General features: G+C 54.8%; 1 protein-coding gene and 1 pseudogene across 3 annotated transcripts in view; both read left to right on the forward strand.

The window, feature by feature from the left end:
- Positions 1-205: 205 nt before the first annotated feature.
- Positions 206-27,971, forward strand: part of RAB40C (RAB40C, member RAS oncogene family) — a 30,783-nt gene continuing 3,017 nt past the window's right edge. The window contains exons 1-4 of one of the 3 annotated variants that reach the window (XM_049700124.1): positions 398-527; positions 1,289-1,507; positions 18,331-18,391; positions 18,878-18,938. In XM_049700124.1, coding sequence (XP_049556081.1) covers positions 1,366-1,507; positions 18,331-18,391; positions 18,878-18,938 — 264 coding nt within the window. In that variant the 5' untranslated portion in view covers positions 398-527; positions 1,289-1,365. Of the gene's footprint in view, positions 528-1,045; positions 1,197-1,288; positions 1,508-18,330; positions 18,392-18,877; positions 18,939-27,971 lie in introns of those variants that run through there. The other 2 variants (XM_004270366.4, XM_012533287.3) reach the window with 2 other exon arrangements.
- On the forward strand, positions 18,945-27,968 carry LOC105748032 (protein TFG-like; annotated as a pseudogene).

The raw sequence follows: 27,971 nt of genomic DNA on the forward strand, positions 1-27,971 counted from the left end.
CCAGCCCACTGACCCCGACGTTCCGCAGCGTTGGGCTTTCGGAGCCCCGCTGTCACCTGCAGGTCTTGCCCAAGGGAGGGGCAGACGAGGGGCCAGAGCAGAGCCGCCGAGCTGGGGACCCTACGCCCCCGCCAGCACACATGCGTCACCCCGCCGCCACCTGCGCCCCCTCTCCGCGTCCACCCCCACCTTACCCCACCGCCCCTCGGCCCCACCCCCCATGCAGGAACGGAAGTCCCGCCTCCTCGGCCACCTCGAGCGCCGATTGGCCGCCTTCATCCCGCCACGCCCTGCCACGCCCTCGCCGCGCCCCCGCCGCGGGACAGCGGCTTCCGAGAGCGCTGTTCTGGGTGGGCCCCGCTGTCCTCTCCGGGGTCTCTGTGGGAGCAGCGGCCACAGCTTTCTAGGGGGTTCAGTATTGCTGGACCCAGCCGCGGCACCTCAACTCGGGGACCGCCACCATCCTGCTCCGTCTGCGGAAGGAAGGGGGCGTATGCAAACAACCTGGAGTTCCAAGTTCCTGATTGGTGAGCGTCTCGGAAGGGAGCGGGAAGCTCGTGGTGAGCAGGGCGGGCTTAAAGGGCTGTGATCGACGTGCGGACGGTCCAGTGGCTCTGGGAAGATCGGCAGCGGTGGCCAATGGCGAAGGGGAGGGGGCGGGCGAGGGCCGTGAGGAGTTGCGGGGGCAGTGGGCAGGGTTGCTGGTGAGTCTGGGATGCTCTGCGGGAAGCGACGGGGGCGGTAGTGCTGTGACGGACGTGGAGGCGGACCACTGTTTCTTGGAAAGCGGGAGGCGAAGGGCCAATGGCGACGGCTGGAAGGAGGGGCGGGGCGACGATGGGACGGGGCAACCGGAGGCTTCGCTGAGCTGCGTGGGAAGCGGTGGGGGCGGGGCATGTGTGATGGACGTGCGCACGGGCCAATGGCCGCGGGAAGGGGGGCAGTGGGTGACCTATGGCAACAGTGTGGTGGCGGGGCGGTGACGGGGCGGGGCGAGCGGAGGTCTCGCAGCGAAGTCTGGGAAGCGGGGAGGGGGCTGGGGCGCTAGTGGTGCTGACGGACGTGGGCAACGGCCAATGGTCGCGGGAAAGGAGGTGGCAGGCGGCCAATGGCGGCGCGTGGGGCGGGGCGGAGCGGCGGGTCTGCGCGGCGCTGTGCGGGAAGCGGCGGGGCGGCGGCGGCGGCGCTGAGGCTGAGTAAGAAGAGTCCAGGCGGGGGCGGTGGAACAGGTGCGGGCGGGGCGGCCTCGCCGTCCGCCGGCCCCGCTTACCCGCGTCGGCGCCCGCAGGTCGGTCGGAGGCCTCCGCCGCCGGGCTCCGCGGCGCAGTGGGCATGCGGGCGAGGCCCGCGCGCGCGTGAGCGACGATGGGGACGCAGGGCAGCCCGGTCAAGAGCTACGACTACCTGCTCAAGTTCCTGCTGGTGGGCGACAGCGACGTGGGCAAGGGTGAGATCCTGGAGAGCCTGCAGGACGGCGCGGCCGAGTCCCCGTACGCCTACAGTAATGGTAAGGCCGGCCGGCGGGCCGCTGCGCGCACCTGGCACCGCCCGGCGACCTGCCGTCCGCCTGGTCTCGAGCCGGGGCCGGGCGGGGGCCGGGGGAGCAGCGACCCGAGCTCGCCGAGGCCCTCTGGGGCCCGCAGCGTCTTTGGGGGCGGAGATTTGGCCGCGGGCCTCCAGAGGAAGAAGGGCTTTTCTTTGGTCGCGGGTCCGCACCAGGTGTGCATACCTGGGTGTACTCAAAGGCAAGCCGTTGGCTCAGGGCTCAGAGCATCAATGCCTTGTGCTGGAGGAAGATAACCGTTCCTGACGGGATTAAATGTTCTCTCCAGATTTCTGGACGTGTGGCCAAAATACACAGCAAATACCCGTCACTGGCACCTGCCTGAGCTCTCCTCAGCTTCCGCGGTTGAAGGGACCAGTGCGGCCCTGTGGCCGGTACCCCTGCCCTGCGGCCCCTCCCAGGCTCACGGGCCCTCCCTCCCCGAGGACCTTCGTGCTCCTGGCTGGGCTGTCTTTCCTGACGAATTCTGCTTCTTGGCGTCCTCATTCTGCACACCCTTTGTGGCTTTGTGTCTTGGGCTGTTGTCAGTCCCGCCTGACCACCGCGAGCGGCGACTGTTTGCTAAACTGCTTGCCTGTAGCGGCCGAGAGTGTGGGCGCTGCTTTCCCACCCTTTCGTTTTAGGACTCGTTAGGGTCGTGGGGTTACCTGGGCTGGCCGAGCACCCTTCCTGCTGGGGGCTGTGCCGCCTCCCCGAGCACATGCTCCCAGCCCCAGCGAAGGCCAGGAAAGCAGGGCCCTGGGTTCGTTTTAGGGGCGGGAGGGAAAGCGGGAGGTCTCCGGGGCTGAGCCAGCCCCTTCACCGCCACTGCCAGGTGTTCCTCCAGATGCAGATGGTGGGCGCTTTAGTTGCCTCCCCAGAGGTGCTGTTGCTTCCCAGAGCCCCGCGCCCAGGAAGCTGGCGGTGTGTGTCCGGCAGAGCGTGAGGGCCTGGGCTCCGTCAGGGCGGCAGCGGTTTCCCAGGACGTGATCACTGCTTCCGAGGGTCCTCTAGCCGGGTGCAGCGAGTGCTTGGGGACACACAGCCACAGGTGGAGAGGGGGACCCGCCTCCTGTCCCCGCTGTCAGGGAGTGATGTGTTGCCGCACTTCCTGTGACACGTTGACCGAAGCAGGGCTGAGGCCTGCCTGAGGTGGTGGAGACGGAGGGACTCACAGTGACCTGGGCCAGCGGGACGGCCGTCTGCCAGACCGGTGAGGAGAGCCCCCTCTTAGACAGTCCTTTCGGTCAGGGCATCAGCTCGCTCCCCTGGGGAGCTCTGATTTCCTTTCTCTTAATACCCAGTAGCGGTCTGAGGGGAGGGGTCTGTACCCGCGTCAGGACTTGGCAGCGGTGGCGGCGGCGGCGTTGTTAAGGCTCCTGAGGGCCGGCCGCTGACTAGTTAGGCTCAGAGCATGGGCAGCAGGAGTCTGCATGGTGGAAGCTGGCAGGAGGGAGGGCCAGGCTCTGGAAGCAGCTTCTCCCCAGCGCAGCGCCAGACTCTGCTCCATGCTGGTGGGCCCTTGGGGCGCCAGGCTAGTGTTGGCACCGAGGCTGCATTCCGGGTGCGCCCCGGAGCTCGGGAAGTGTTCTGCTGCCATGCTTGGGCCCTTCCCACTCTACCGAGGGCGGTGAATAGCCTTGGTTAAGGCAATTCCATTCTCCGTACCCTGGTTCCCAAGAGTCTTCACATGGAGGGTTGGGGGCCTACAGGAAAACACATCGTAGTTGATGTGCCCACGTCCTGGAAGGCTAGAGAGTGGGCATAACTCCATCCTCGCTGTCCACTCCTCGGGGTCAGTGTTGGTGGGAGCTCGCCTCCTTTGAGCCCAGGGCGTGGGGGAAGGAAGGAAGGAAGGAGGTCTGATGGCCGGAGGATCAGCATGACTGTGACGGGTGTGCACAAAGCATGGCCAGTGTGGAGGTCTTCCCTGAACCTGTGGGGCCTGCTGGCTGTTTCTGTTTCTGGGACCCAGCGATGCTGTGTGCCTGCGCCCCAGCGTGCCAGTGCGTCACCATGTCCCTGGACAGTTCCAGGTGTTTCTCTGGCTGTAAGTTGGTTTCTGTCCTCAGTGAAGAGCTAAGGGAAACTGCATCTTCAGATGCTCTCGTGCTGGACTGTGCACGCCTGGTGTTTTCTCCACTGCTTTGTCCCCAGTGCGAGCTTGAGAGCTGCACACGGGAGGTGCAGGGAGCAGCTTGGTGTGGCACCCCTGTGCTGATGGTCACCACACAACCCCTTCCAGTCCCTTCTCTTTCTCTGTGCTTGCCTGGGTGCCGGTGTCTGGATCTCACCCATTTTTCTGGGTGGTTTTTTTGGGTTTGCCTTTCCTCTGGGAGGTGCGAGATTCTGAGGTGAGGTGTGGGCCCAAATGTGATGTGTGCCAGGCACTCCTCATCCTTTCCTCCCCACCACCCTGGATGAGACACCAGTATCCTCCCATTTTATAGGTGAAGAACCGAGGCTCAGGCAGCGCTGGGCAGCTGGGCGCTGAGCGCCCCCAGTTAAAGTCTGGCTGCCAGGAGCCCCGGCACTGTGGTTGCGGGGGTGACCCCTTCTCACCACTCACTCTTGGGCCCTTACCCTCGCCTCCACCCTGGGCCTGGGCCTGGCTCCTCTCTCTGATGACCACAACCCTCCCCTCCAGTGCTTCCTGTCCTCAGTGCATCCCAAGCTGAGCTCTTTCTTTTCTCCCTGCACTTTCTTGCCCTCCTGGCATTTCTGTCCCAGGTCCTGGGGCCCCTCCCTCTGCTCTGGGGCCTGGGACCAGTCACCAAGGCCCATTTGTTCTAACTTCACTGCAGTGCTCCTGCTCTGCCTGCCTCTCTCCTGGGTGTGCCAGCAGAGCAGAGCCCCAAGAGTGCCCAGGGTCAGCCACTAACCAGGACAGCAAACCACCAGTTTCCAGAGAAGTTTCTGGAAGCCAGGGTCACACGTAGACCCATCTGCACGCCTGGCGGGATTCCTCTACTCTGCCCCTTTGTGGGAGGTACTCACATGCTACATGTGGTGTAAAGACCAACCTACCCTACCCAAGAGGATGGCAGGCTTTGAGGGATGGATTTTGGTACCTGCTTTGGATTATGCTAGTTACGTTGATTTGTAATTTGGATAGGCATGGCTTTTTCTAGATTTTCAGGTAATAGTTAAGTGTGTAGCTAGAATATTTTCAGTTTTAGAAAGACTTTCCCCAGCTTTCAGCACATGCCGTAAGTTTGAGCAGAGGACAGCGAAGGCTTCAGTGGCAGGCGCGGGCAGCGCAGAGCTGGTCTCCCTCGAGGGGTTGCGTGGTCCTAGCAACGCTGCTGTGTTGTGTCGTGCACACATGATATCATTGTTTGCATCAGCAAGAGTGTTTGTGGCTTGGATGATGAACCAGGTAGAAGTGTGTTTCAGGAAGGAAATCCTAAGAGGGGGTGGGGAAGCAGGTGGGAAGGGTCCTGGGGCACTTTTGGCCCCTGTTCTCTTTGAATTGGAATTGGCAAGGTGCATGGTGGCTGGTCCGTGAAGAGCTGGCCACTTACCTGGTCTGGGCCTGGGTGGGGGAGGAGGAGGAGGAGGCAGGGTTGCAGCCAGGCCGGGGAGCGGGGAGCATCTAGTGTGGGGACACGCCGCTTACAGGGTGTCGTGGGGCCTGGGGCCACATCAGTCAGGGCGTCGTCCATCAGGCGCTTGGAGAAAGTGAGGAAGGTCTCAGTGTCCGGCACCCTTGCTTGGAGTGAGCTGCAAAAGGAATGCGCGAAGGGAGGGAGAGATGGCGGGTGGGCCTGGATTTACTGCCCTGGGCACTCGGGAGAAGGGTGTTGGGACTGAGTGCAGGCATCAGAGACCGAGATGGGGCCGTCCGCGCCAAAACCGGGTGTGCGGGGTCACCCTTAGTGTGGGAAGGTGGGCCGTTTAAGTCCTTTGGGAATGAGCTGGGAAATAAAAGTGAATAAAGTGAACTTGAACTCTGAGGGTAAGGTGGTAACCTAGGTTTTCCGGTCATGATTGGGGTCTGATAGTGACGGACAGACTCCGGTGTCCACAGTGCTGCACAATTTTCTTCTGCGGAGGTCAGAATGTCCAGGACCTCGTTGGCTGTGGACATATGTCTTTCAGAAGGTAGAGGAGGGATAGGGGAACAGAGGTAACGGGGTAAACTGATGCTGATGGAGGCGGTGGGGCGTGATCAGGCAGCCTCGGCTCTTCACGGCCCTTTGGCTAGAACGCAGAAGAGGGAAGCTGTTCACACAGGAGGAGGGCTGCTTGGCAGACAGGCTTCCAGAATCTTGAGGAGGGAAGGAAAGTGAGGAGGAGTCTAACCAAGGTTTAGCCAAGGAGTGCAGAGGGTGTGGTGTCAGGAGGCCAGCATACAGAGAGGAAGCCCCCATCCCCAGAGAGGAAGAACAGAGTGGAGACGGCCCGAGCCCTGGACATGGACCGGCTCTCCACAGGCAGCCAGGTGCCAGGTCTGGGCAAGGGAGTCAGTGTCACCCCTGGGCAAAGGTCTTGGCTGGTGATAAACACATGTTTGTGAGCCCAGGAGGCCACGCGGTGTGTCCTGTGAATCAGAGCGCAGCACTGTGGTCCCTGGGGTTGGGCAGATGCGCTGGGACTGAAGCGGTTCTTGAGGGAGTAAGCTGAGCTGTCGCCGGCCTGCACCTTCCTGGGCAGTGGTTGTCCATCACCTGGGCAGAGGTAGGGTGGGTGCCTGCAGATGAGGTCTGTGCAACATCTTGCTGGGAGGGCTGATAACAGGGACATAAGATGCTTTGTGCAGCCTTGGAACACGGAGATGTCTAACAGGGTGCTGAGGGTCTGTGTTTAGGTCCAGAAGCCACCACGGAGGATTTGGGAGCTCCAACTCGGCAGCAGCGTTGCCTGGCCACTTTGCCCACCTGCCGCTGTTGGCCATTGCCTCCTAAGCCCTGGGCTGGTGTGGCTTATAGTAGTCCCCTAGTTTTAGCCAGTTGTTTTGCATTGATCTCTGCTTCCCCTTGTTTAGGCCTCTCTCTCTTCCTGAGTCCGATGTTGTTAGTCCTCAAACTGCTGGAGTGTGTTGGGAGCTGAGTCTGATTTTCCTGCTGACGTAGTTGGGGCAGGAGGAGGTGTGTCCCTGAGCACGGGCTCCGGTGCGGCGTGGCCGGCAGAGGCCCCTTTCAGCGCGGCCCATGCTCACTGGCTCACACATGCACAGGCACACACATGTGCAGGCACACACATGCGCACAGTTTTGCGCACACAGGTTGGGTCCCAGTCGGCAGCGATGAGGCCCCTCAACAAGCAGGAACAGCTTGATTGTGTTGTCATTGCTGGGAGTATCTTCCATACTTCAAGTCACTTGGCAACACGTAGACCCTTCAGAGAGGAGGTCCTGGTGAAGAATACATGGAAGATGTTTAACCTTAAAATCCAGCAGGATGGAACATTCACCCGGGAGCTCCTCACAGAGCAAGTCTGATGGCGCTGGCCATCTTGCCGGGGGACTCAGCAGCCTGTGTCCGAAGCTGTGAGACACTTCCCTTTCCACCAAGTGATCAAGAGTCTATCCTAGGGAACATAAGGGGACACAAGTGGAGAAAAGCAAGGCTTTTTTTTTTTTTTTTTTGCAGTACACGGGCCTCTCACTGTTGTGGCCTCTCCCGCTGCAGAGCACAGGCTCTGGATGCGCAGCCTCAGCGGCCATGGCTCACGGGCCCAGCCGCTCCGCGGCATGTGGGATCTTCCCAGACCGGGGCACGAACCCGTGTCCCCTGCATCGACAGGCGGACTCTCAACCACTGTGCCACCAGGGAAACCCTTTTTTTTTTTTTTTTTTTTTTAATAAAAATGAAAAACTTAAAAAAAAAAAAAAATTAAAAAAATAAAAAATAAATAAAAATGAAAAACTTGAAGCAGCCCAGGGGTCTGGCAGGGGACATATGGTATATCTGTAGAGTGAGATATTATAGGGCCTTTAAAAATGCTGGTTTGGAACAATATTTAATGAATATTCAATGATATGGGGAAATCTCTCTGTTATCTTGTTAAGTGGGGAAAAAAAGCATGTCGAATTACATAGTGTATAAATGTATGTAAGATGAAGGACAGAATCGTCGAGTGAAATCTAGGAGAATGTTAATGGTAACCTTTGAGTTTTGGGGTTATGAGTAGTTGTGTTTGTTTGTTTTTATAATGTTCCGTGTTTCGCCAGGTGTTGTGTGCGAAGTGTGCTTGCTCTTTATGGACGGCAGAAAGCTTTTGCTTTGGTTTGGTCTGGTGTGGTTTTTAAGGCATTGAGGAAACCAGCCCACAAACCGCCCTCGAGCTGCTCCCCATCCCATGTGCCAGCATACAAGGATGTCTTGAATTGTATGAGGTGCCTCTGTGTCCTCTCTGTTCCTGAGCAGCCCTGGCGGCAGGCTGGCACATGCACCCGTGGTGCCGACCCCGTCTGGAGAAGGGCAGGTGCTGGAGCCAGCAGATCGTCCTTGTCCCTAGAACGTCCGCGTGGTCAGCGCGTTAAATGTGATTCTCTCGTGCCCCTTCGGGTCCCCACTGGCCTGCTTCTTGTGCCTCTATGTTCCTTTTGCCAGCACTTCCTGTAAGTGGAACCATACAGCATGGCCTTTCTCATCTGCTCGTTCAGCTCAGCAAGTCCATTCACATTCGCATACTGCAGCGAGTGCCGTCCTATCCCTGGTGGCACTCCTGTGCACGCAGGCACCCAGTTTGTTTGTCCATTTACCTATCAATACGGTTTGGGTTTCCTGATTTTGGCTACTGTGAATGATGCTGCTATGAACATTCTTGTACAAATCCTTTAAAATTAAAAAGAAATATTTTTTTTGTGGTGAAATACACATTTATCATGTTGGCCCTTTTGTAAGTGTCTGGTTCAGTGACATGAGACATTCAGACGCACAAATCCTCATGTGTACGTGTCTCTGGGAGTGGGGTTGCTGGCCATGTGTGTGTCTGCTTCCCGTACAGGGAGTGGTCAGACTGGGTCCTGAAGTGACCTTTCATTTTGAGTCCCTACCGGCAACACATAGAGTTCTGTGGCTCTACATCTTGGCCAGCCTCGGCTGTTGTCAGCCTCTTTCCCTTTTAATCAGCTTTATTGAGGTGTAATTTATGTAACCCAGAACCTGTATCTGTGTAAGGCCTGCAGTTCAGTGGCTGTGCTGACAGGTGCACTCACCTGAGAAGCCATCACCTCCCTCCACTCTTTGCAGACTACACCCCCTGCCCCAGACCTGGCCACCGCTGACCTTTACATCACAGACTGGTTTGCATTTCTGGTGTTTTTCTATGAGCGGAACCACACGGTGTATAGTTGTGTGTGGCTTCTTTCTCTCCCCGTGTCGTGTGGGCTTCGGCCACGTCGCTGTGTGTAGTTGTGATTCATGCCTCCTTTGTGTGCAGCGTTCCACGCATGAGGACGGCAGTGTATTCATCTACTCTGCACATGGGCTTTGGGAGACTTTCCGTGTTTGGGTCACTCTGAGTAGTGCTGCTGTGAAAATTCTCACACGTGTTTTTGGTGAGTGAGTGTCTGTGTTTCTGTATGGGAAGCAGTGAGGGGTGGAGTTGCTGGGCTGCAGGTGCAGCCTTAGTAGATACCACCCAGTGGTCCAGAGCAGTTAAGCAGTTTCTATCCCATCAGGAGGGTATGAGAGTTGTGTTCGCTCTATATCCTGCTTCCGTCCTCGCCATGCTGAGGGCCATACAGCATTCCATCCTGTGGATCACCTCCTGTTAAATCCTCCCAGTGGGTGGATTTTTAGCCTGTATTGAGTCTGTTTATAATAGAAAACGATGCTGAGGTGAATACCGTCGGTTACTGGTACCCTGGGACGTTCCCTCTCTGTTGCTGCTGTACCTCGTCATCTTACTGTTCTGTAGGTGTAGTGATCAGTCACAGTGTAGGACCAAGGTCCCTGTTCCTTTGCTGGCTGTGAACAGAGGGCTGTCCCAGCTTCTCAGGGTCACCTGCACTCTTCACCATGTCCCCCTCCTCCACCTCCAAAGCCAGGTCAGCCGTCCTTCCGTCTCATCTGTCAGACTCACCAGCAAAGGGTCCCCACTCTGAGGGCTCCAGATGACATTGGGCCCACCCGGGTAACCAAGGGTCCTCTCCCTTCTTGAGGCCCATAACCCATCACATCTGCAAAGCCCCTCTGCCCTGTGGGAAGCATGTCCCCAGGTTCCAGGGACTAGGACTCTCCCACCACAGCCTGATGAAAGGTTCTTTTTGTTATTTTGTGTTGGTAGGGTTTTACAGGCTGGTCGGAGGAGTGCACGTTTGCATTTCTGCGAGATGCTGCCAGGGTTAGTTAACTGCTGTGGACTGAACATGTGTCCCCCCAAATTCACACACTTACACCTGACTTTCAGGTGGTGGTCTTAGGAGGTGGGGCCTTCAGGAGGTGATCAGGTCAGGAGGGCGCGTTGTTGTCCTTGTAAAAGAGACCCTGGAGAGTTCCCTCACCCCCTCTGCCCCTGAGGACACAGCGGGAAGCCGCCCCACCAGGCACAGAATCTGCAGCCACTGTGGTCTTGGACTCCCAGTCTCCAGACAGTGGGAGATAAATGTCTGCTGTTTGGAAGTCCCAGTCTGTGGAATTCAACCCAACCAAGAAATACCACAAACTGAGTGGCCTAAAACAGCACCTACTTATTAGCGCCCAGTTCCTGTGGGTCAGGAATCTGGGCATGGCTTGGCCGGGCCTCACAGGACCTCTGTCTCTCACAGGCTGTGCCCAGGTGTGGGCTGGGGCAGAATCCCTTCTGAGCTTATGTGGTTGTTGGCAGCAGCCGGCCACCCTCCTTCCTGGCCATGGGCCTCTCCCCGGCACGGCTTGCTTCACGGAGCAGCAGGACAGTCCTGTGCAACGTGATCACGGAGGGGACGTCGTCACTCGGCCCTATTCCAAGGGTCAGAAGCCAGTCTCAGATCCCACTACCCTCGGGAGGGGCATGTTTGGGGTGGGAGTGCCGGGAGGCGGGACCTGTGCCCACCTGCTAGTGCCCACACACTGTTCTGAGACCCTCCTCTGTCTCCACGCACGCCGTGGTGCGAGGTGTGTGGCCTTGACAGAGGCCTGTGCTGTGGCCTCCCCCTTGGGAGGATGCATAAAGGATGGTCAGGCATGTCCAGGAGGACCGCTTAGCCTAGGGCTGCCTGCACGGCAGTGTGTGGGTCCCAGACACTCCTGTGTGTCTGCCTGTGTCACTGGAAGTTTTTTCTGGTTCCAAGAGGACCTAGACATTTTTTTGTTTTTGTCTGTCTCTGGGAACTTGGCGAGACCTTATTTTCCCTCCCTAAGGAGTAACACTAAGAACAGCGGCTGCCTGTCTTGAGTTTGGGAGCAGCGCCCTGACGCTGTGCGTTGGCTTCGTGTTGGAAATGCATGGGGAGCCTGACTGGGTCCAGGAGGCGAGGTCTGGGAGCTCTACTGGAAGACCAACTCCTCCAGCCTGGGGACTGAGCTGCATCTGCAGCGCCCCCGTGAAACTGCGGGCTCCCCTGCTGCCTGCAAGGGCGTGTGCTTGGGGCCACACTGCCCGGGAGCTGCGTGCCAGTTTCAGGTGCTGGATTTAATACTGCAGAGGAAGGCATTGATTAACATTTTCTCTTTCATTCCTAACTCAGTCTTTTATCACTCAGTTTTTGTTCTTTGTTATGAATTTTTAACAAGTTGTTCTGTGGCTTTTCATGTTGTTGGAAAGTAGCTGGATGGTTAGGCACTTAGTGTTGACTGAATAGACATAAAGACAGAAGAGAGGTTGGGGGATGTGCTGTGTGGTGGGATGTCCCTCCTTGCCATTCCCTGCAGGTGGGTCTGAGTTGAGCCTGGACAGGTATGTGGGAAATGCCTCCACCCAGGGTCAGTCAGGCTGTGCCTAGTGGTCTTCATTCTCACTGGCTTCTGCTCCCTAGGAGTGATGGACAACTAGGCTTTGAAACATCTGCACTCTTGGTTTGTACGCACAAGCTGAAGCTGCAAACTAACTTGGTTTGTTCCCTTTGCCCTGATTACCTTGTAATTTCCTAGGGGTGGAGTGAAGATGAATTTTCTAGGGGTCTTTTGTTCTGAGTTGGTGCCAACAGTTGTGGGAAGTGTGACTCCTGAGGGAGGACCGGCCGTGCGGGAGAAAAGGAGCCCAAGGAACGTGGCTTCTGCACCAGGTCAGGTTGTCCTTGACAGGCTGGAGCTGTGGCTGTGGATGCCCCACTCAGGTGGAAATGCCCCATGCCCGAATATGGGAGGCTGCAAAGACAGGGGTGTGTCCTGCTGGTCAGTGCCACCCAGCGCTCAGCCTTCCTCCTGTGTGTCCCTGTCTCGGGGGGCCTGTGGGGGTGCCCGGTAGACTCCCCAAATCACTAGGATGTGAGCAGCTGTCAAGATGAGACTTGAGGAATTCCCTGGTGGCGCAGTGGTTAAGAATCCGCCTGCCAATGTAGAGTTCGAGCCCTGGTCCGGGAAGATCCCACATGCTGCGGAGCAACTAAGCCCATGCGCCGCAACTACTGAGCCTGCGCTCTAGAGCCCATGAGTCACAACTGCTGAGCCCACGTGCCACAACTCCTGAAGCCCACACGCCTAGAGCCCGTGCTCCGCAGCAAGAGAAACCACCGCAATGAAAAACCTGCACACCACAATGAAGAGTAGCCCCCGTTCTCCGCAACTAGAGAAAGCCTGCGCACAGCAACGAAGACCCAACACAGCCAAACAAACTAAATAAATAAATAAAAGAAAGAAAATATTTGTTAAAAATCTTTAAAAAAAAAAAGATGAAACTTGAGTGACCTTTTTGGTAGCCTTCTTCCTTCTGCCTCCCCCATCTCTTGAGTCTGTGCTCTGAAGCACCTGTTGCACAGGCGGCAGCATCAGCAGCCAGGCAGTTACAGTGCTCCTGCCTCTCCAGCCTGTCACGTTTTCCCAGAGCTGGTGAGCTGCTTGGTGCTTAGCTCCTCCCTGCTGGGTGCAAGGCCAGCGATGCAGAAATGGGGTAGGAGGCCGGCAGGACCAGTGCTCTGCAGCATCCCCTTTACTGTCCTGAAAAGGAGTGAAGTTAGTAGATCACCGGTTCTACCCACACTAGGAACTAAAACACACACATACGTATACATACTTCGGTAATGTAAAGGAGGAAGAAAGGGGTGCAGTGGGATGTCGTAAGATCGTTTGTGGTTAAGCAAGTCAGTGCTTGGGGACAGTTGTACTAGATGCTGAGAAAGTGACGAGGAAAATGTACCTGATATAGGTATTACTGTGGGTGATGTGATTTTTTTTTCCAAAATGGTGAACAATTCTCGTTAAAATTCTGAACAAACAAGACAGAGTCTCCTGTGATTCACAAGGTGGAAGCATCCCTGCAAAACGTGGTGTGAGGGTGGGGCCCACACGTTGTGCGGGGCGGGTCAGGGTCTCGGCACAGAGTGAGAGCCACCGGTGCTGCGCCGTGAATACCCAGCCGGTAGGGACGCGTCGGTGGGAATCTGAATGCTCAGGCTGCAGATCCTGGCCGGGTGCTGCCCGAGACAGCTGGATGCCTGGTGGACAGTAGAAGTTTAAAAAGCCTCTTGTGTCAAGTGAATTGCACTCCTTTCAGAAACCCCATGAAACAGTAGGAAGACCTTCTTAACAACTCGTGAACACCTCAGGTGACAGGGGCTGACAGTCTGGGAGGGGCAGAGAGCTGAAGCCTGGGCTGTGAGGGGCCAGCAGGGACCCCCGAGCCAGGGGCCAAGTGGCTGGGCAGCCCCCAGTGGGGACACAGGAGGTCTACTCTGGCCCCTGGTGGCCTCCCAAGCCCTGTGTCCATCAAGGGAGTGTCTACAGTCCTAGAGCCTGAGGCCTGGTCACCTGGGAACCCCTCCTCGTGTGTGAGCCGCCCCCGCCCCCTTGCGCACCGGGCAGCTGCCCCAGCTCCTGAGAGCTGGTTTGTGTTCTCAGCAGTCATGCCTGTGCTGTACAAGGTGTTAGATGCTTTCCGTGAAACCTCTGTTCCTCACGTTCTCAAGCACGGGTGGGGTGAGGTGAGGGAGAGGTGATGGAAGTTCTGCAACAGCAGATATTGAGACCTAAGAGCTGTCGGAGCTGGTTCAGCCGTGGAGTCTGGCTGGCACCATCCTTGCCTACAGGAGGTGCTGCCTCTTCGGGCAGGCCTCTCTTTGGACTTGCTTTGTCAGTATTTTCTATGAATTTGTAAAGCACACTGTACATTTTTATCCAGATTTGGGAGGTGGGCAGGTGAGAGGCAGAGCAAGCGTGAAAAATATACGTGAGTTTTTTCGTTTTGTTTTTTTTTAATTTTTGGCTGCACCGCACAGCATGTGGGATCTCATCAGTTCCCCCACCAGGGATCAAACCCCCGCCCCCTGAAGTGGAAGTACAGAGTCCTAACCACTGGACCATCAGGGAAGTCCCCTACTTGAGATTTTTTTTTTTTTTTTTTTTTTTTGCGGTATGCAGGCCTCTCACTGTTGTGGCCTCTCCCGCTGCAGAGCACAGGCTCCGGACGCGCAGGCTCAGCGGCCATGGCTCATGGGCCTAGCTGCTCCGCGGCATGTGGGATCTTCCCGGACCGGGGCACGAACCCGTGTCCCCTGCATCAGCAGGCGGACTCTCAACCACTGCGCCACCAGGGAAGCCCCCTACTTGAGATTTTTTTACCTCTGAGGGAGCGTGTCAGCCTGAGGGCTGTCTGTGTTTTCTGCACGGCCAGCTCCCCGGCCATTCTCAGCTGGACACTGCCGTCTGCTGTGGGGACCTGCCGTCCACTGCCCTCAGTCCCCTCACAAGGCTGCTCAGCCTTTCTGGGGGTGCCAGTGCCGTGCTGTAGGGAGGGCTCCTGGGCGGGAGTCTCACTGGTTTAGTGGCCCATTCCCTGGGAACCCTGTTCTCCGGGAGCCCTCTGACCCAGCTGGTGGACTGTGGGAGATGCGGGGGGCGTGCTGGGAGGAGTGCAGAGCTGATCCCTCATGGTGCCTGCTCCTGGCTCTGAGTGCCTGTCCCCACAGGTCTCTCTTGGGCATTTGGCAGAGCTTTGAGCAGAGCCCCTGGAGGGTGAGGACTGGTCATCCTTTCTGAAGTTGAAGTCGTGAGTAAGGGGTCGGTTGGGCGCAGGCGGTGGGTGGGCAAGGCGCCCAGCTGTGCAAGCCTCACAGTGTGCAGAGGCTGGCCTCCTCCCCAGAGGCGGGCAAGGGCAGCAGCCCCGCTCCCTGTGCCCTGCTTCCTCCTGGGCCCTTCCTGGGCGCCCGCTCCTTCCTGCAGCTCCAGGCTGGGCCTTTGGGCCATGGTGCCACCTCGATCGGGGTCCTTTCATGGGGGCTGCCCTTGGCAGAGGGTATCCAGTCCCCATGGCCAGAACCTGCTGGGCTGGTCCACCACATGGAGGTGACATTGTGTAGAGGATGGGCATCCCCATCCACAGCCTTCCTGCAGGTTGCTGTTTCCAACACTGTCCTCATGGGGCCCAGCTCTCACAGCAGCTGTAGAGCCAGGACTGAAAGGAGGGTGTCCTGGGCCAAATCTGAGCTTCCTGTTTGACAGAGAATTCCAAGAGTTTCCACCCAAAGAAGTGGGTTATCAGCAGACAATTGGGGGGAGGGGTGGATGCAGAGGAAGGACGGTGGAGACGGGCCTGAGTTCTATTCCTCCCTGAAGAGTGTTTCTTTAGCTTGAGAATATGTGCAGGAGAATCTTCTTTCACTTTAAAAAAAAAAAATGTGGCAAAATATACACAACATAAAATTTACCATTTTAAATATTTTTGGGTGTATAGTTAAGTGGCACCCCCATCAGCTCCAGAAATTTCTCATCTTCCCAACTGAAACTGTCCCCACTAAGCACTAACTCCCCACCCCCTCCTCCAGCCCCTGGCGACCTCTATCTACTTTCTGTCTCTGAATCTGATGCTCTAGGGCCCTCGTAGAAGGGATCATACAGGATTTGCCCTTTTGTGTAGGGCTTATTTTACCGAGCATAATGTCTTTAAGGTTCATCCATGTTGTAGCATGTGTCAGACTTTCCCTCCTTTTTATTTTTTTTATTATTTTTTAAAATTATTTTTATTTTTGGCTGCATTGGGTCTTCGTTGCTGTGCACGGGCTTTCTCTAGTTGTATCAAGTGGGGTCCACTCTTTGTTGTGGCGCATGGGCTTCTCATTGCGGCGTGCGGGCTTCTCATTGCAGTGGCTTCTCGTTGCAGAGCACAGGCTCTAGGAGCGTGGGCTTCAGTAGTTGCAGCATGCGGGCCCTAGAGTGCACGGGCTTCAGTAGGTGCAGCGTGTGGGTTCTAGGGTGCGTGGGCTTCAGTAGTTGTGGTGCGCAGGCTCTAGAGCGTGGGCTCAGTAGTTGTGGTGCACAGGCTCAGTAGTTGTGGCGCACAGGCTTAGTTCCTCTGCGGCATGTGGGATCTTCCCGGACCAGGGATCAAACCCATATTCCCCCTGCATTAGCAAGCAGATGCTTAACCACTGTGCCACCAGGGAAGTCCCTTTCCTTCCTTTTTTTTTTTTTTTTTTTTTTTTTGCGGTACACGGGCCTCTCACTGTTGTGCCTCTCCCATTGCGGAGCACAGGCTCCGGACTCGCAGGCTCAGCAGCCATGGCTCATGGGCCTAGACACTCCGCAGCATGTGGGATCTTCCCAGACCCGGACACAAACCCGTGTCCCCTGCATCGGCAGGCGGACTCTCAACCATTGCGCCACCAGGGAAGCCCCCTTTCCTTCCTTTTTAAGGTGGAATAATATTTTGTTGTACAGATGGACTTCATCCATCTTTGGACGCTTGGGTTGTGCCCACCTTTTGACTATTGTGAATAACACTGCAGTGAACGTGGATGTGCAAATATATACATGTTCGATTTCCTGCTTTCACTTCTTTGTGGTATAAACCTGAAGTGGAATTTCTGGATTACGTGGTAATTCTGTGTTTAATTCTCTGAGGAAATGCTATACTGTCTTCCATGGTGTCTGCACCATTTTCCATTCCCACCAGCAGTGCACAAAGGTTCCGATTTCTCCACATCCTCACCAATGCTGCTTACTTTCTGGGTTTTTGATAATAACCAGTGGGTGTGACGTGGTATCTCATGTGGTTTTTTCTTTATTTTAATTAATTAATTAATTTTTTGGCTGCATCAGGTCTTCATCGTTGGTTCTTCATTGCTGCACACAGGCTCTCTCCAGTTGGGGCAAGCGGGGGCTACTCTTCGTTGTGGTGCATGGGCTTCTCATTGCGGTGGCTTCTCTTGTTTCGGAGCTTGGGCTCTAGGTGCGTGGGCTTCGGTACTTGCAACACACGGGCTCAGTTGTTGTGGCTTACGGGCTCAGTAGTTGTGTCACACGGGCTTAGTTGCTCTGCAGCATGTGGGATCTTCCAGGGCTCGAACCCGTGTCCCCTGCATTGGCAGGCGGATTCTTAACCACTGCGCCACCAGGGAAGTCCTTCTCATGTGGTTTTGATTTGCATTTCCCTACTGATTAGTGATGTTGAGCATCCTTTCATGTGCTTATTAGCTATTTGCATATCTTCTTTGGAGAAAGTCTTTTGCCCATTTTCTAATTGGATTTTTGTTGTTGTTGAGTGGTAGGATTTCTTCATATTTTCTGAATATCAGTTCCTCATCAGATACGTGATTTGCAAATATTCTCTCCCATTTCGTGGATTGTGTTTTCATTCCGTTGAGTGTCTTTTGATGGGTGGGAGCCAGGTTTTGACACATGGTTAGAAGTTAGCCAGATGGAAGGACGTTGAGGGTAGAGGCTTCACGTGCAGCTCTCTGAGGTTGGCTTTGCACATGCACACACAATGTGTGAGAGCAGTGTCTGCATTAAAAATGCCCATTTCCAAGCCTTCTTAGAGCAAGTGTTATAAACAGCCAAGAAGCTGATGACATCTTTAAGGCTTAAGGGAGGAGGAGGAAAGACAGCTTTTAGGAAGTTTCCCGATGGCCTATAAACCAGTTGAAGATCTTACATCTAAAGTAATGCATCCAGCACTGGCCCTGCTCCTACCCACCTTTCTTGGACTGACTTTTTTCGCTTAAAAGTATGAAAAAATAATAAACAAGGATCTACTGTGTAACATAGGAAACTATATTCGATATCTTATATAAATCTATAATGGAAAAGAATCTGAAAAAGGATAGAGATATATATATAGCTGAATCACTTTGCGGTACACCTGAAACATAATTCAACTATACTTCAATTTTAAAAAGTATAGGGCTTCCCTGGTGGCGCAGTGGTTGAGAGTCTGCCTGTCGATGCAGGGGACATGGGTTCGTGCCCCGGTCTGGGAAGATCCCACATGCCGCGGAGCGGCTGGGCCCATGAGCCATGGCTGCTGAGCCTGCGCGTCCGGAGCCTGTGCTCCGCAATGGGAAAGACCACAACAGTGAGAGGTCCGCGTACCGCAAAAAAAAAAAAAGTATAAAGAATAAAAACTAAAGACATGGCAAGCAGAGGTTCTCCAGATACCTCTCCAGAGAAATGGCATTTTAGACGTTACTGTACCACTAAATCATGCCCCAAGCACGCTCCCGTTGTCAGTACCTGGGAGCTGCGATGAACCCAAGAACTCAGAAAACCCATTAGCTTTGAGAAGCACACGACGTGGGCCGATGCTGAGACCAGCTGCCCTCCCTTTGGCCGGTGCCATTGGTACCCGGCTTGCGTCTCTGGGGTGACAGGAGGGTGGCCAGCTGGGGTCACTGGGCTCCCTGGGCTGGAGCCACACTTCTGCTTGGCTTCAGGGACTGGGCGCTGGCCAGGTGGGTCCTTCAGCCACCCTCTGCTTCCTTGCAGGGATCGACTACAAGACTACCACCATCCTGCTGGACGGCCGGCGGGTCAAGCTGGAACTCTGGTGAGTCGGGCCGTGCGGCCAAGGTGCCTGGCTGCCACACTTCAGTTGTTGTGCGGGCCGGGAAGCCAAGTGAAGTGACTCAGGAATCCTTAAGGAGACTGGAAGGCGCCCTGTTTACGTGTCAGTAGACTAGCTATTGATACCGCCCCTGTATAAACATGGGCTGGAACGTGATGCAGAAACCAGAAGGCCCAGGGCTGCTTGTTCGGGCAGAGCCCAGCTCCCTTTGCCCACAAAGACTCACTTCCACAGGAGCCACAGCCCCTCTCGCCTTGCCCTTTACTGGGCTCCACATTAAGGGCATTTCCAGAACCTCAAAGTTGAGCTGTAAATTCCTCCAGGTTTGGGGTTCTCCCGCCCCACAGGGCAGTCTCCTGGGGTGCCCAGGCCCATGGAGGTTGGCCAGCATGTGCAGCAGAATAGGAGGGGGTCATGCTGTGCATGCTGGGGTCCCACGGGCCGCATCCCCAACCGCCTTTGTTTCAGGGACACATCGGGCCAGGGCAGGTTCTGCACCATCTTCAGGTCCTACTCCAGGGGCGCACAGGTAAGACCAGCGGTGCTGCCGGGGCTGTTCTCCAGAGGGGCCGCTCTCCTCACACGTGCGGTGCTGTCAGACACCACGTGCAGGGTTCTTTCCAAGGAAGTTTTTCGTTTGAACATCAGCCTTCCAACCAGGAGCCCAAACAAGCATGCCCCCGAGTGGAGGGGCCTCAGCCTTCAGAGGGTGCCAGGGCCCCACGAGCTCCTGTGGCCCTTGCTGCCCAGAGCTGCTGCAGGAGGTGTGTGGGAACCCTGTACTGTGGAGAGGTCCCCCATCACCTGGTTCACCAGGGGTGACTTCTCCCTGTGCTGAGTGAGGAGGCTGCTGGAGCTCCCAGGCCAGCCGGTCTGGATCACTCATCAGACCGCGGGACTGGGAGCTGGAGCCGCCGTGGGAGGGGCTGCCACAGGTCCTAAAGGGCAGGGCATTAGCAGGGAGCGGAGATGGGGGCTGTCCCAGGCGGGGCCTGCCCTGGAAGAGCACCTAAGCTGTGGCCTGCGCAGGGGCGAGGGGGCTCACTGGGGGGCCTGGGGACTTGCTCGTCCCTCTCTGTGTCTCCTGGGCTCCCTACGACGGGCTTGCATGCTGACCGGGTCTGTTTGTGATTCAAGGCTGGAAGGAGGGGAAGAAGCAGTTGTGTGAATAGACCAGCTACCCACTCGCTGCTTCAGCGTGAGGGGACTGGATTCAAGACCAGCCCTGTCTGTGCAGGGCAGGGCCATGACCCCTTGGGCTTCTGGAATTGCTGAGGAGAGCCCTCAGTCAGCCCTGTCCAACCATTCTCCCCAAACAGGGTGCTCCGCCAGGGGGCCCATGGGCCCGTGTCAGGGCCTCTGGCTGTGTAGAGCCTGTCACCCCTTCAATCTGGCCTGGGTAGTGGGGAGCCCCGGGCGTCCTTTCTGCCTGGTGAGCAGGAATCGATGGTGTCTTCAGGTGACCAGGCTCCCCCTCCTGAGCCGGAGACGCTCAGGGGTGGTGAGAGCGCCTCTCTCCCTGCTGAGGTGTGAATGTGGGTGGAGGACCCTCAGGCTGGGCTCAGAGGCTCCAGACTGCAGTGGTGCTGCCTGTCCGCTGGCTCCACCCCCCAGTGTGTGCCTGGTGTGAGGGGCCGCAGAGGTGGTGCTTAACCTGGCAGTTCCACCTGGAGCAGCTGGTGCTGGGTGGTCAGGGACAGCAGCCCTCAGGTGTGGACGGCACTGGATGTGAGGTTAAGGAAGGACAAGGCCCTCACAGCCGGGCCCTCAGTGGATGCACGGGGAGCGCTTGAGCACCAAGGAGAATGTTCCGTGGGCTACCTTCTGTAGAGGAGGGACCCTGACAATGATTCATACATACAAGGAAGTGAGAAAGCCATGTTCCGAGGGGAGGTGTTCATTATTTCTGGACCATGGGATTACTGATGAGTTCTGTTGTCTTCCCTTTGCTTTTGAATGTTTCCCAGTTTTTTATGGCACACACATTGTTACTTTTTCGATAAAAAAAGAAAATGAGGAGATAAGGGGAGTAGTTACCTTGGGTTATGATAATTGGGCGATTGGGAAATATCAAGGAAGGTCCTGGGAGACTGAACCTGAACGGGCTCAGATGTCCGCTTGCTCGGATGTGAACATGGAGCAGGACAGAAGGGCACACCTGAGAACCTGGGGATTCGCCAGAGCACGCGCTTTGGGGAAGGGAACACCTTTACCACGTCCACATCCTCTCCAGAGCAATCAGCAGTCAGTGTGCATGTGTCGTTGCTTGCGCTTAATTCTGTGCTAATTCCAGAGGTTCTTGTTGCTTCTGGGCTGGAGGAGCCAGTTGCAGATTCTGAGTGCGCATCTCGGGCCTGGATGGTGGGTGGATAGGTGGTTTTTGGCTGCAAAGCTGACCGTGGGTGCTCCTACCTAAACAGTAGTGCTTCGCCTTTCCTGTTTCCATCCTGCTTGGTTGGTGTTTTCCAGATTTGGCACCAGCATGGCTTTGTGCAGCCCGATGGTGCAGACTGGTATAACTGTCTTCCCAAGTCTTGTTTTTCTTGTCTTGTCACCCTCCTACCCTCGGTTAAGAACAAAGAGGCCTTGCAGATCTCTCAGGGCCCAGGCCACAGAGCCACTGACCAACCCCTGGCCCTCTCTGTCTTGTGGCCCTTGTTTTCTGTTGCCGAGGTCTGAGGTGGCCACTCGTGGCTCAGGGGGAGAGCGGTCCCCTGCGCCAGTTCCCCCGGGGCTGTGCGTGTGGAGGGAGCCAGCGGTGGGCGACGTCCTGTTTAGTTGGGGTTTGGGATCAGCTGGATTAGGACGAGGGGGAGCTCAGTGAGGCACTGGTCTCCTGGAGGGAGGGTTTCAGGTTTCACGTGGAGAGCGGTCTGGGTGCCCAGTGAGTGCTGACTAGGACACCACCCTGCCAGTCGGCCCCGCCTGGGTGGGGCGCGTGTGGATCAACAGCTTTGACGGCTACTCCCCTTGTCAGTGCGCTGGCTTCTGGGCAGAGCCCATGCATATGAGTGTGGGCAGGTGTGTTCAGCCACAGTCTCTGGTTCCTTGGCAGCTTCACCACACAAATGCATTACTCACTCCAAAACTAACTTAATTAAAAACCGCACCTCTGTGCTTTAGTTGGGGTGGTGATTGCGCAGGTATATATATTTGTCCAAAGTCATCAAACTGTTCATACCTAAAACCTGTGCGTTTTTTTGGTGTATAAGGTCAATAAATCACCTTGGCAACAATAAGGGTGTGCACTCCTAGGCCCAAGCTCCACATCCAGAGATTCTCTCTTACAGCTCGAGTTATATGTATGTACTCAGAGGTTCATCGCTGATGTTTGTAATAAAATTAGGTGCATTACCTGAAACCCAACAGCAGTGCTAGCTGATGAGCCTGGCATGAGGTGCTGGCCGCTGTGGGGGAAGGGCCCTGCGGGTGCCAGGCGGTTTGCACCATGACCCAGTCCGGGTCAGGAAACGCCTGGGAGATGCTTGAAAGACAGGTGATTCCTGGGCGGGTTAAGGGACCAGAGCTTCTATTTATACCCTAGAGTACTTACTAACTTTTAAAAAGCTAAGCAAAAAAAAAGGAAAAGAAATATAGTGAGAATCTCTTTGCCCCTCTTCTGGCTCTTTGAGATACACAGCTGATTCTGGAGTCCTTTGAGGGGGTAGTCCTGGTAACCAGGAGCCTCATTTTGGTTTCTCAACTATCCCACCTGTGGTCGACCCTAGGTGTTTTTCCCTGCCAAGCCCATGATCATTTTGGTCCCCGTCTGCAGTGTGACCAGCTCTGTGTCCTTCCTCCTGTGACCTCTCTGTCATCACCCTGCCCTGTCAGACTTAGGTGGTGGTTGTTGGTGGTGGGCAGAGGCTGGTGCCAGCCAGGGGGAGCAGCCAAGGGCAGGCTCCTCCGCAGCCTCAGGGTGCCGTTGAAGCCTGAACCCAAGAAATGGGCTTCTCCTCATTTGCTTGAGCTTTTAGGCCCGCCCCTCTTCTTTCCCCACCTGCCAGTACTGGCCCGAGCTTTCGCTAGGCTTGGTGGGTCTGTGTGATTGGCCGGGGCCCGTGAGAGCCTGTCAGCAAGATGCGGCGGCCCTGGGGAGGGCAACCAAGTGGGCTGTGACCACAGCCTTCCCCCAATGCCCCAGAGTCCAGCAGTGGCAGCCTCGCACCGATCTGATCAGTGGAGACCTGTGGAGGGGCGGCAGCAGTGACCTGGACAAACCATCTTTCTCTAGACTTTTATATATAGAACATCCTGGAGTCCACCATGATTGGGCAGTTGAATCTGAGTGGGAAGCTAATCATCAAAGCTCAACTTGGGGAGGATATTCAGCGAATTCCCATTCATAATGAAGATAATATTTATGATGAATTAGTGCTAATGATGCAGTGACTCTTCAGAGGAAAACTTCTGAGTAATGATGAAATTACAATAAAATATAAACATGAAGATGGAGATCTTATAACAGTTTTTGATAGTTCTGACCTTTCCTTTGCAATTCAGTGTAGTAGGATACTGAAACCGACATTATTTGTTAACTGCCAACCAACACCCCTTGAATCAAGTCAGGTGAAATACCTTCATCGAGAACTGATGGAGCTTCTAAATAAAGTGAATCACTTATTGGATAGCTTGGAACCACCTGGAGAACCAGGACCATCCACCAACATTCCTGAAAGTGATACTGTGAATGGTAGGGAAGAAAAGCCTGCTGCTAGAAAAGGACATTAAAAAAAGAAGCCTGCTGGGCTTCCCTGGTGGCGCAGTGGTTGAGAGTCCGCCTGCCGATGCAGGGGACACGGGTTCGGGCCCCGGTCCGGGAAGATCCCACATGTTGCGGAGCGGCTGGGCCCGTGAGCCATGGCCGCTGAGCCTGCGCGTCCAGAGCCTGTGCTCCGCAACGGGAGAGGCTGCAACAGTGAGAGGCCCGCGTACCGCAAAAAAAAAAAAAAAAGGCCTGCTGCTTCTGATTCTTCTGGAAAACAGTCTACTCAGGTTATGGCAGCAAGTATGTCAGCTTTTGATCCTTTCAAAAACCAAGGTGAGGGACTTCCTTGGTGGTCAAGTGGTTAACACATTATTGCCCGGAGATGTATCAATATGTTTTTAGAGAGTGATACGATTAACATCAGCATGCAAAGTTGTTAGAGCTTAAAATTGATCATGGGTTCATTATACAACTTACGATTGTCGTTATCATTCACATTTTGCTCCGTTAGGTTTTTGTTCCAACCTTGTGTATATTATAAATGTAAAATTTTCAAAAATGACGCATCGTGAAATTTTGAGTGAAGTAGAATATTTCGGTGAATTTTATGCAGATGCTTTCTCTGATTGTCCAAGCGACATATACCCTAGTGTCTCAGAAGATGATAGTTCTTCAGAATATAGTTCTGATTCAGACGATGTGAATAGTAGACCAACAAAAAGACAAAAAACTTTAGTGATTGATTCTGATACGGAAAGTGAACATGAAACTCCTTTGCTTCTGCAGAAAAGTGGATCGAAGACAACATTTCTTGAAAATTAGAGGACTTTACAGGTGTGTCAGGTGTAACTATTGAATGTGATAACCCACAAAGTGTTAGTGAAATAGAAGAATTAACTTTTTGGCCGGCCAAACTAAAAATCGCCAGCCACAGGCGTTAAGTTTCTGCAAAAATCCTCCGGTCCATAATGAGTTAAGACTCCATGCTCCCAATGCAGGGGGCCCAGGTTTGATCCCTGGTCGGGAACTAAGAGGCTGCATGCCACAACAAAGATCCTGCATGCCGCAGCTAAGATCCGGCGTGGTCAGATAAATAAATTAAATAAATAAATATCTAAGAAGAGAAAAAAAAACCAAGGTGAAATCAATAAAAATGTGCTGTCAGCGTTCGGCTTAACAGATGATCAGGTTTCAGGGCCACCCAGTGCTCCTGCAGAAAGAAGACTGCTCAGGAACTCGCAACAGCATTGCTGCCTCCTCTGCAGCTTACCCACCAGGAATTCAGCCACAGCAGCCACCATGTACAGGAGCTCAGACTCAAGCAGGTCAGAGTGAAGGTCAGATGTGCCAGCAGTACCTGCAGCAGGCCGGCCATGGCACTCAGCAGCCACAGGCACCTCCCAGCCACTACAGCAGAATGGTATTCAGTATTCAGGCTGTATCGGCCAAATGCACCTCAACAGCCTCAGCAGTTCCAGGGACATGGCCAGCAACCAACTTCTCAGGCACCGGCTCCTGCCTTTTCTGGTCAGTCTCAGCAACTTGCCTGCTCACCCGGCTCAGCAGTACCAGGCGAGCAGTTACCCACCCTCCATAGACTTTCAACCCACTAGTTACACTGTGGCCCCTGCCTTACAACCCAGTATGGCTCCAAGCCAACCCGGGTCCTGTCAACCAAGACCAGGTTTCACTCTACCTCCTGGAAGTACCAAGTGGGTCTAATCCTTATGCACATAGCCGTCCTCCCTTCAGTTAGGGCTATACCCAACCTGGACCAGGTTATCGATAAAGAGGCTCCGTTACACTCCCAAAAGACTCTAATACTACTATTTTAATTCGTACTGAAGTACAGAAATTTAAAAAGCAGAGCATAGGGCTTCCCTGGTGGCACAGTGGTTGAGAGTCTGCCTGCCGCTGCAGGGGACGTGGGTTCGTGCCTCGGTCCGGGAGGATCCTACATTCCGCCGAGCGGCTGGGCCCGTGAGCCACGGCCACTGGGCCTGCACGTCCGGGGCCTGTGCTCCGCAGCAGGAGAGGCCACAGCAGTGAGAGGCCCCTGTACCAAAAAAAAAAAAAAAAAAAGCAGAGCCTTTTTTTATGATATCATTGTTGCTGTTAATTGAAAGTATAATTTGCTGGGGAAATAAAAGACCAAAATGAAAGGTTTTTTTCCTCCCCTGCTTAAAAGTAGCAGCTTCCTAGTCATTTTGGAACACTACTCTTACATGTGCGCAAAGTGATTGACTTTTCTAGCTTACCTTGTCCAGAGGATATTAAAATGCTAGGTTGGGGACTTCCCTGGTGGCGCAGTGGTTGAGAATCCGCCTGCCAATGCAGGGGACACGGGTTTGAACCCTGGTCCGGGAAGATCCCACATGCCGCGGAGCAACTAAGCCCGTGCACCAGGGCTACTGAGCCTGCGCTCTAGAGCCCAGGAGCCACAACTACTGACGCCCGCACACCTAGAGCCCTTGCTCTGCAACAAGAGAAGCCACCACAATGGGAAGCCTGCGCACCGCAACGAAGAGTAGCCCCCGCTCACCACAACTGGAGAAAGCCCACATGCAGCAACGAAGAGCCAACGCAGCAAAAAATAATAAATTTATTAAAAAATAAATGCTAGGTTGAAGTTCAGCCATCTTACTTGGCTTTTTACTATTAACACAATGTACTAAAGTAGATCCTTATTTTCTTTTTCCCCTCACTGCACGGTATGTGGGGTCTTAGTTCCCTGACCAGAGATTGAACCCATGCCGCCTGCAGTGGAAGCGCAGAGTCTTAACCACTGGACCGCCAGGGAAGTCCCCTAAAGTAGATCCCTTTGAGAACACAACTAGATATTATGTATAAAATGTAACATTGATAGGTTAATAAAGATGGTAGAATCCAAAAAATAAAAAAATTAATAATGTTACATAGGAAGCATAAGCAAGAAAGTAAGTCCCCATCCAGCCCTTCCATGTGTGGTCACGTCCGTGGAAACCTTTTCTGTGTGGTGTGTGGAGTGCTTATACTTGTATTTTTTTTAATTAATTTATTCATTTATTTAATTTTTGGCTGCGTTGAGTCTTCGCTGCTGCACGCGGGCTTTCTCTAGTTGCAGTGAGTGGGGGCTACTCTTTGTTGCGGGTGCAGGCTTCTCATTGTGGTGGCTTCTCTTGTTGCAGAGCACAGGCTCTGGGCCCGCGGGCTTCAGTAGTTGTGGCGCATAGGCTTAGTTTCTCCGCTGCATGGGATCTTCCCGGACCAGGGCTCGAACCCGTGTCCCCTGCAATGGCAGGCGGATTCTTAACCACTGTGCCACCAGGGAAACCCCTATACTTGTATTTTTTAAAAAACTGCCCTGTCTGTAACATTTGGGATCCGTGTTTGTCACCTTGCAGTCTGTTATGCATGTGATCAGCACAGGTGCTCTCAAGTGAATCCTTACTTTCATCGCCTGCCTGCCTGCCAGGGGAGTCTGCACCTCGCTGGACTGCTCAGCAGCCCTGGGGGCCACATGTTTAGTTTGTTTCCTGCTCTTTGTCTTACGAGCGATGCCGTGATGAGCATCTGGCAAAGCTGGTCTTTAGATATGTCCTCAATTATTTCTTAGAAGGGGGTTTCCAAGTTGGAAGGCGGGTGGCTCTACCCCCATCCCAACACCAAGGGAGAGGGCTTTGGTCCCTGTGCCCCCGGGAACAGGATGAATTCCTTGTCAGTGTACTCTGTCGACCACCACAGCAACCGATTCCCCTCCAGGCCTGGCATTCCTCCCTGGCAGGCAGCTCCGCCCTATTCTGCGCAAGACTTTCCATCCAGGGAGCAGGAGCCACCAGGATGGGTTAAAGTAATCTCAATCTTTGTCTTAACAGGACCTCATCTTTTGGAATTTGAAGGACATTTTTAAGGGGAAAGGCTTTAAAATTCCTCATTTTGAGATGGAGGGTGCCCTGTTCCTTCCATCTCAGCTGCACTTTTCTCCTCCCCTGTGTGTGATAGAGACGTGGACTGAATGAAGAAGACTTCCTGGGATGGGGAGGGGTGTGAGTCCTGCTTGGGGTTGGGTTCTGGAGGAGACTGCTTCAGGGTGGGATGTAAGGCCAGAGTGGGCTTGGGGGCCACACTCACTTGCTGGAGTTGCCTTCCTGAGGCTTGTGACAGGTCCCCGCTGAGATGTACCAGGCACAGACGACAAGGAGAGCTGGGCAGATGGAGTAATTGGTCTCTAAGGAACGTGACAGGAAAGTCCCTGCAGCACACCCTCTGTGCGGCTTGTGGGGGCAGCTGCCAGAGTGACTGGAGTCCTCAGCAAGTGTGGGTTGGAAAACTTAGAAACACCTCTGCTCGGTGCCCCCCGGGAAGAATGCACTGCTGGGTAGTGTGGCGATACAGCCCCTCACCATACGTGGTCCTTTGTGCACCTGTCTTAGGTCGAGTGACTTTTAAATGATCACAGGGTAATACAACGTGCTTGGAGGAAAGACACTGAAAAAATGCCAGTTCTGCCCCAGCTGAGTCCTCAGGGGGAGGGAGGAGGCAGTATTGAGTCCACGAGATCCCTGACAGTCAGGCAGCCCACACACACAGGCAGCGTCCAGGGACACAGGGCCAGGCCATGGTGAGGAGACAGGGACAGGGCTAGCTGAACCCTGTGCACAGAGCCGCCCTGAAACGCAAAGAGGAAAGCTCAAAGCACATTTCCCACGATGCCACCTGTTGACTAAACTGTATGGTCCACCTGAAGCTGTCTGGCTGGTGCCCCAGTGTCCCTGGCCCTGCCTGTGCTGGGAGGGAGCGGTGTAGGGCCAAGCCTGAACCAGACCACTTCCATCCGGGCGGCCCCTGGGCCTCGTAATGCCCGCGTTTCCCTTG

Source organism: Orcinus orca, chromosome 16 (assembly GCF_937001465.1).
Source record: "Orcinus orca chromosome 16, mOrcOrc1.1, whole genome shotgun sequence".
Lineage (NCBI taxonomy): Eukaryota > Metazoa > Chordata > Mammalia > Artiodactyla > Delphinidae > Orcinus > Orcinus orca.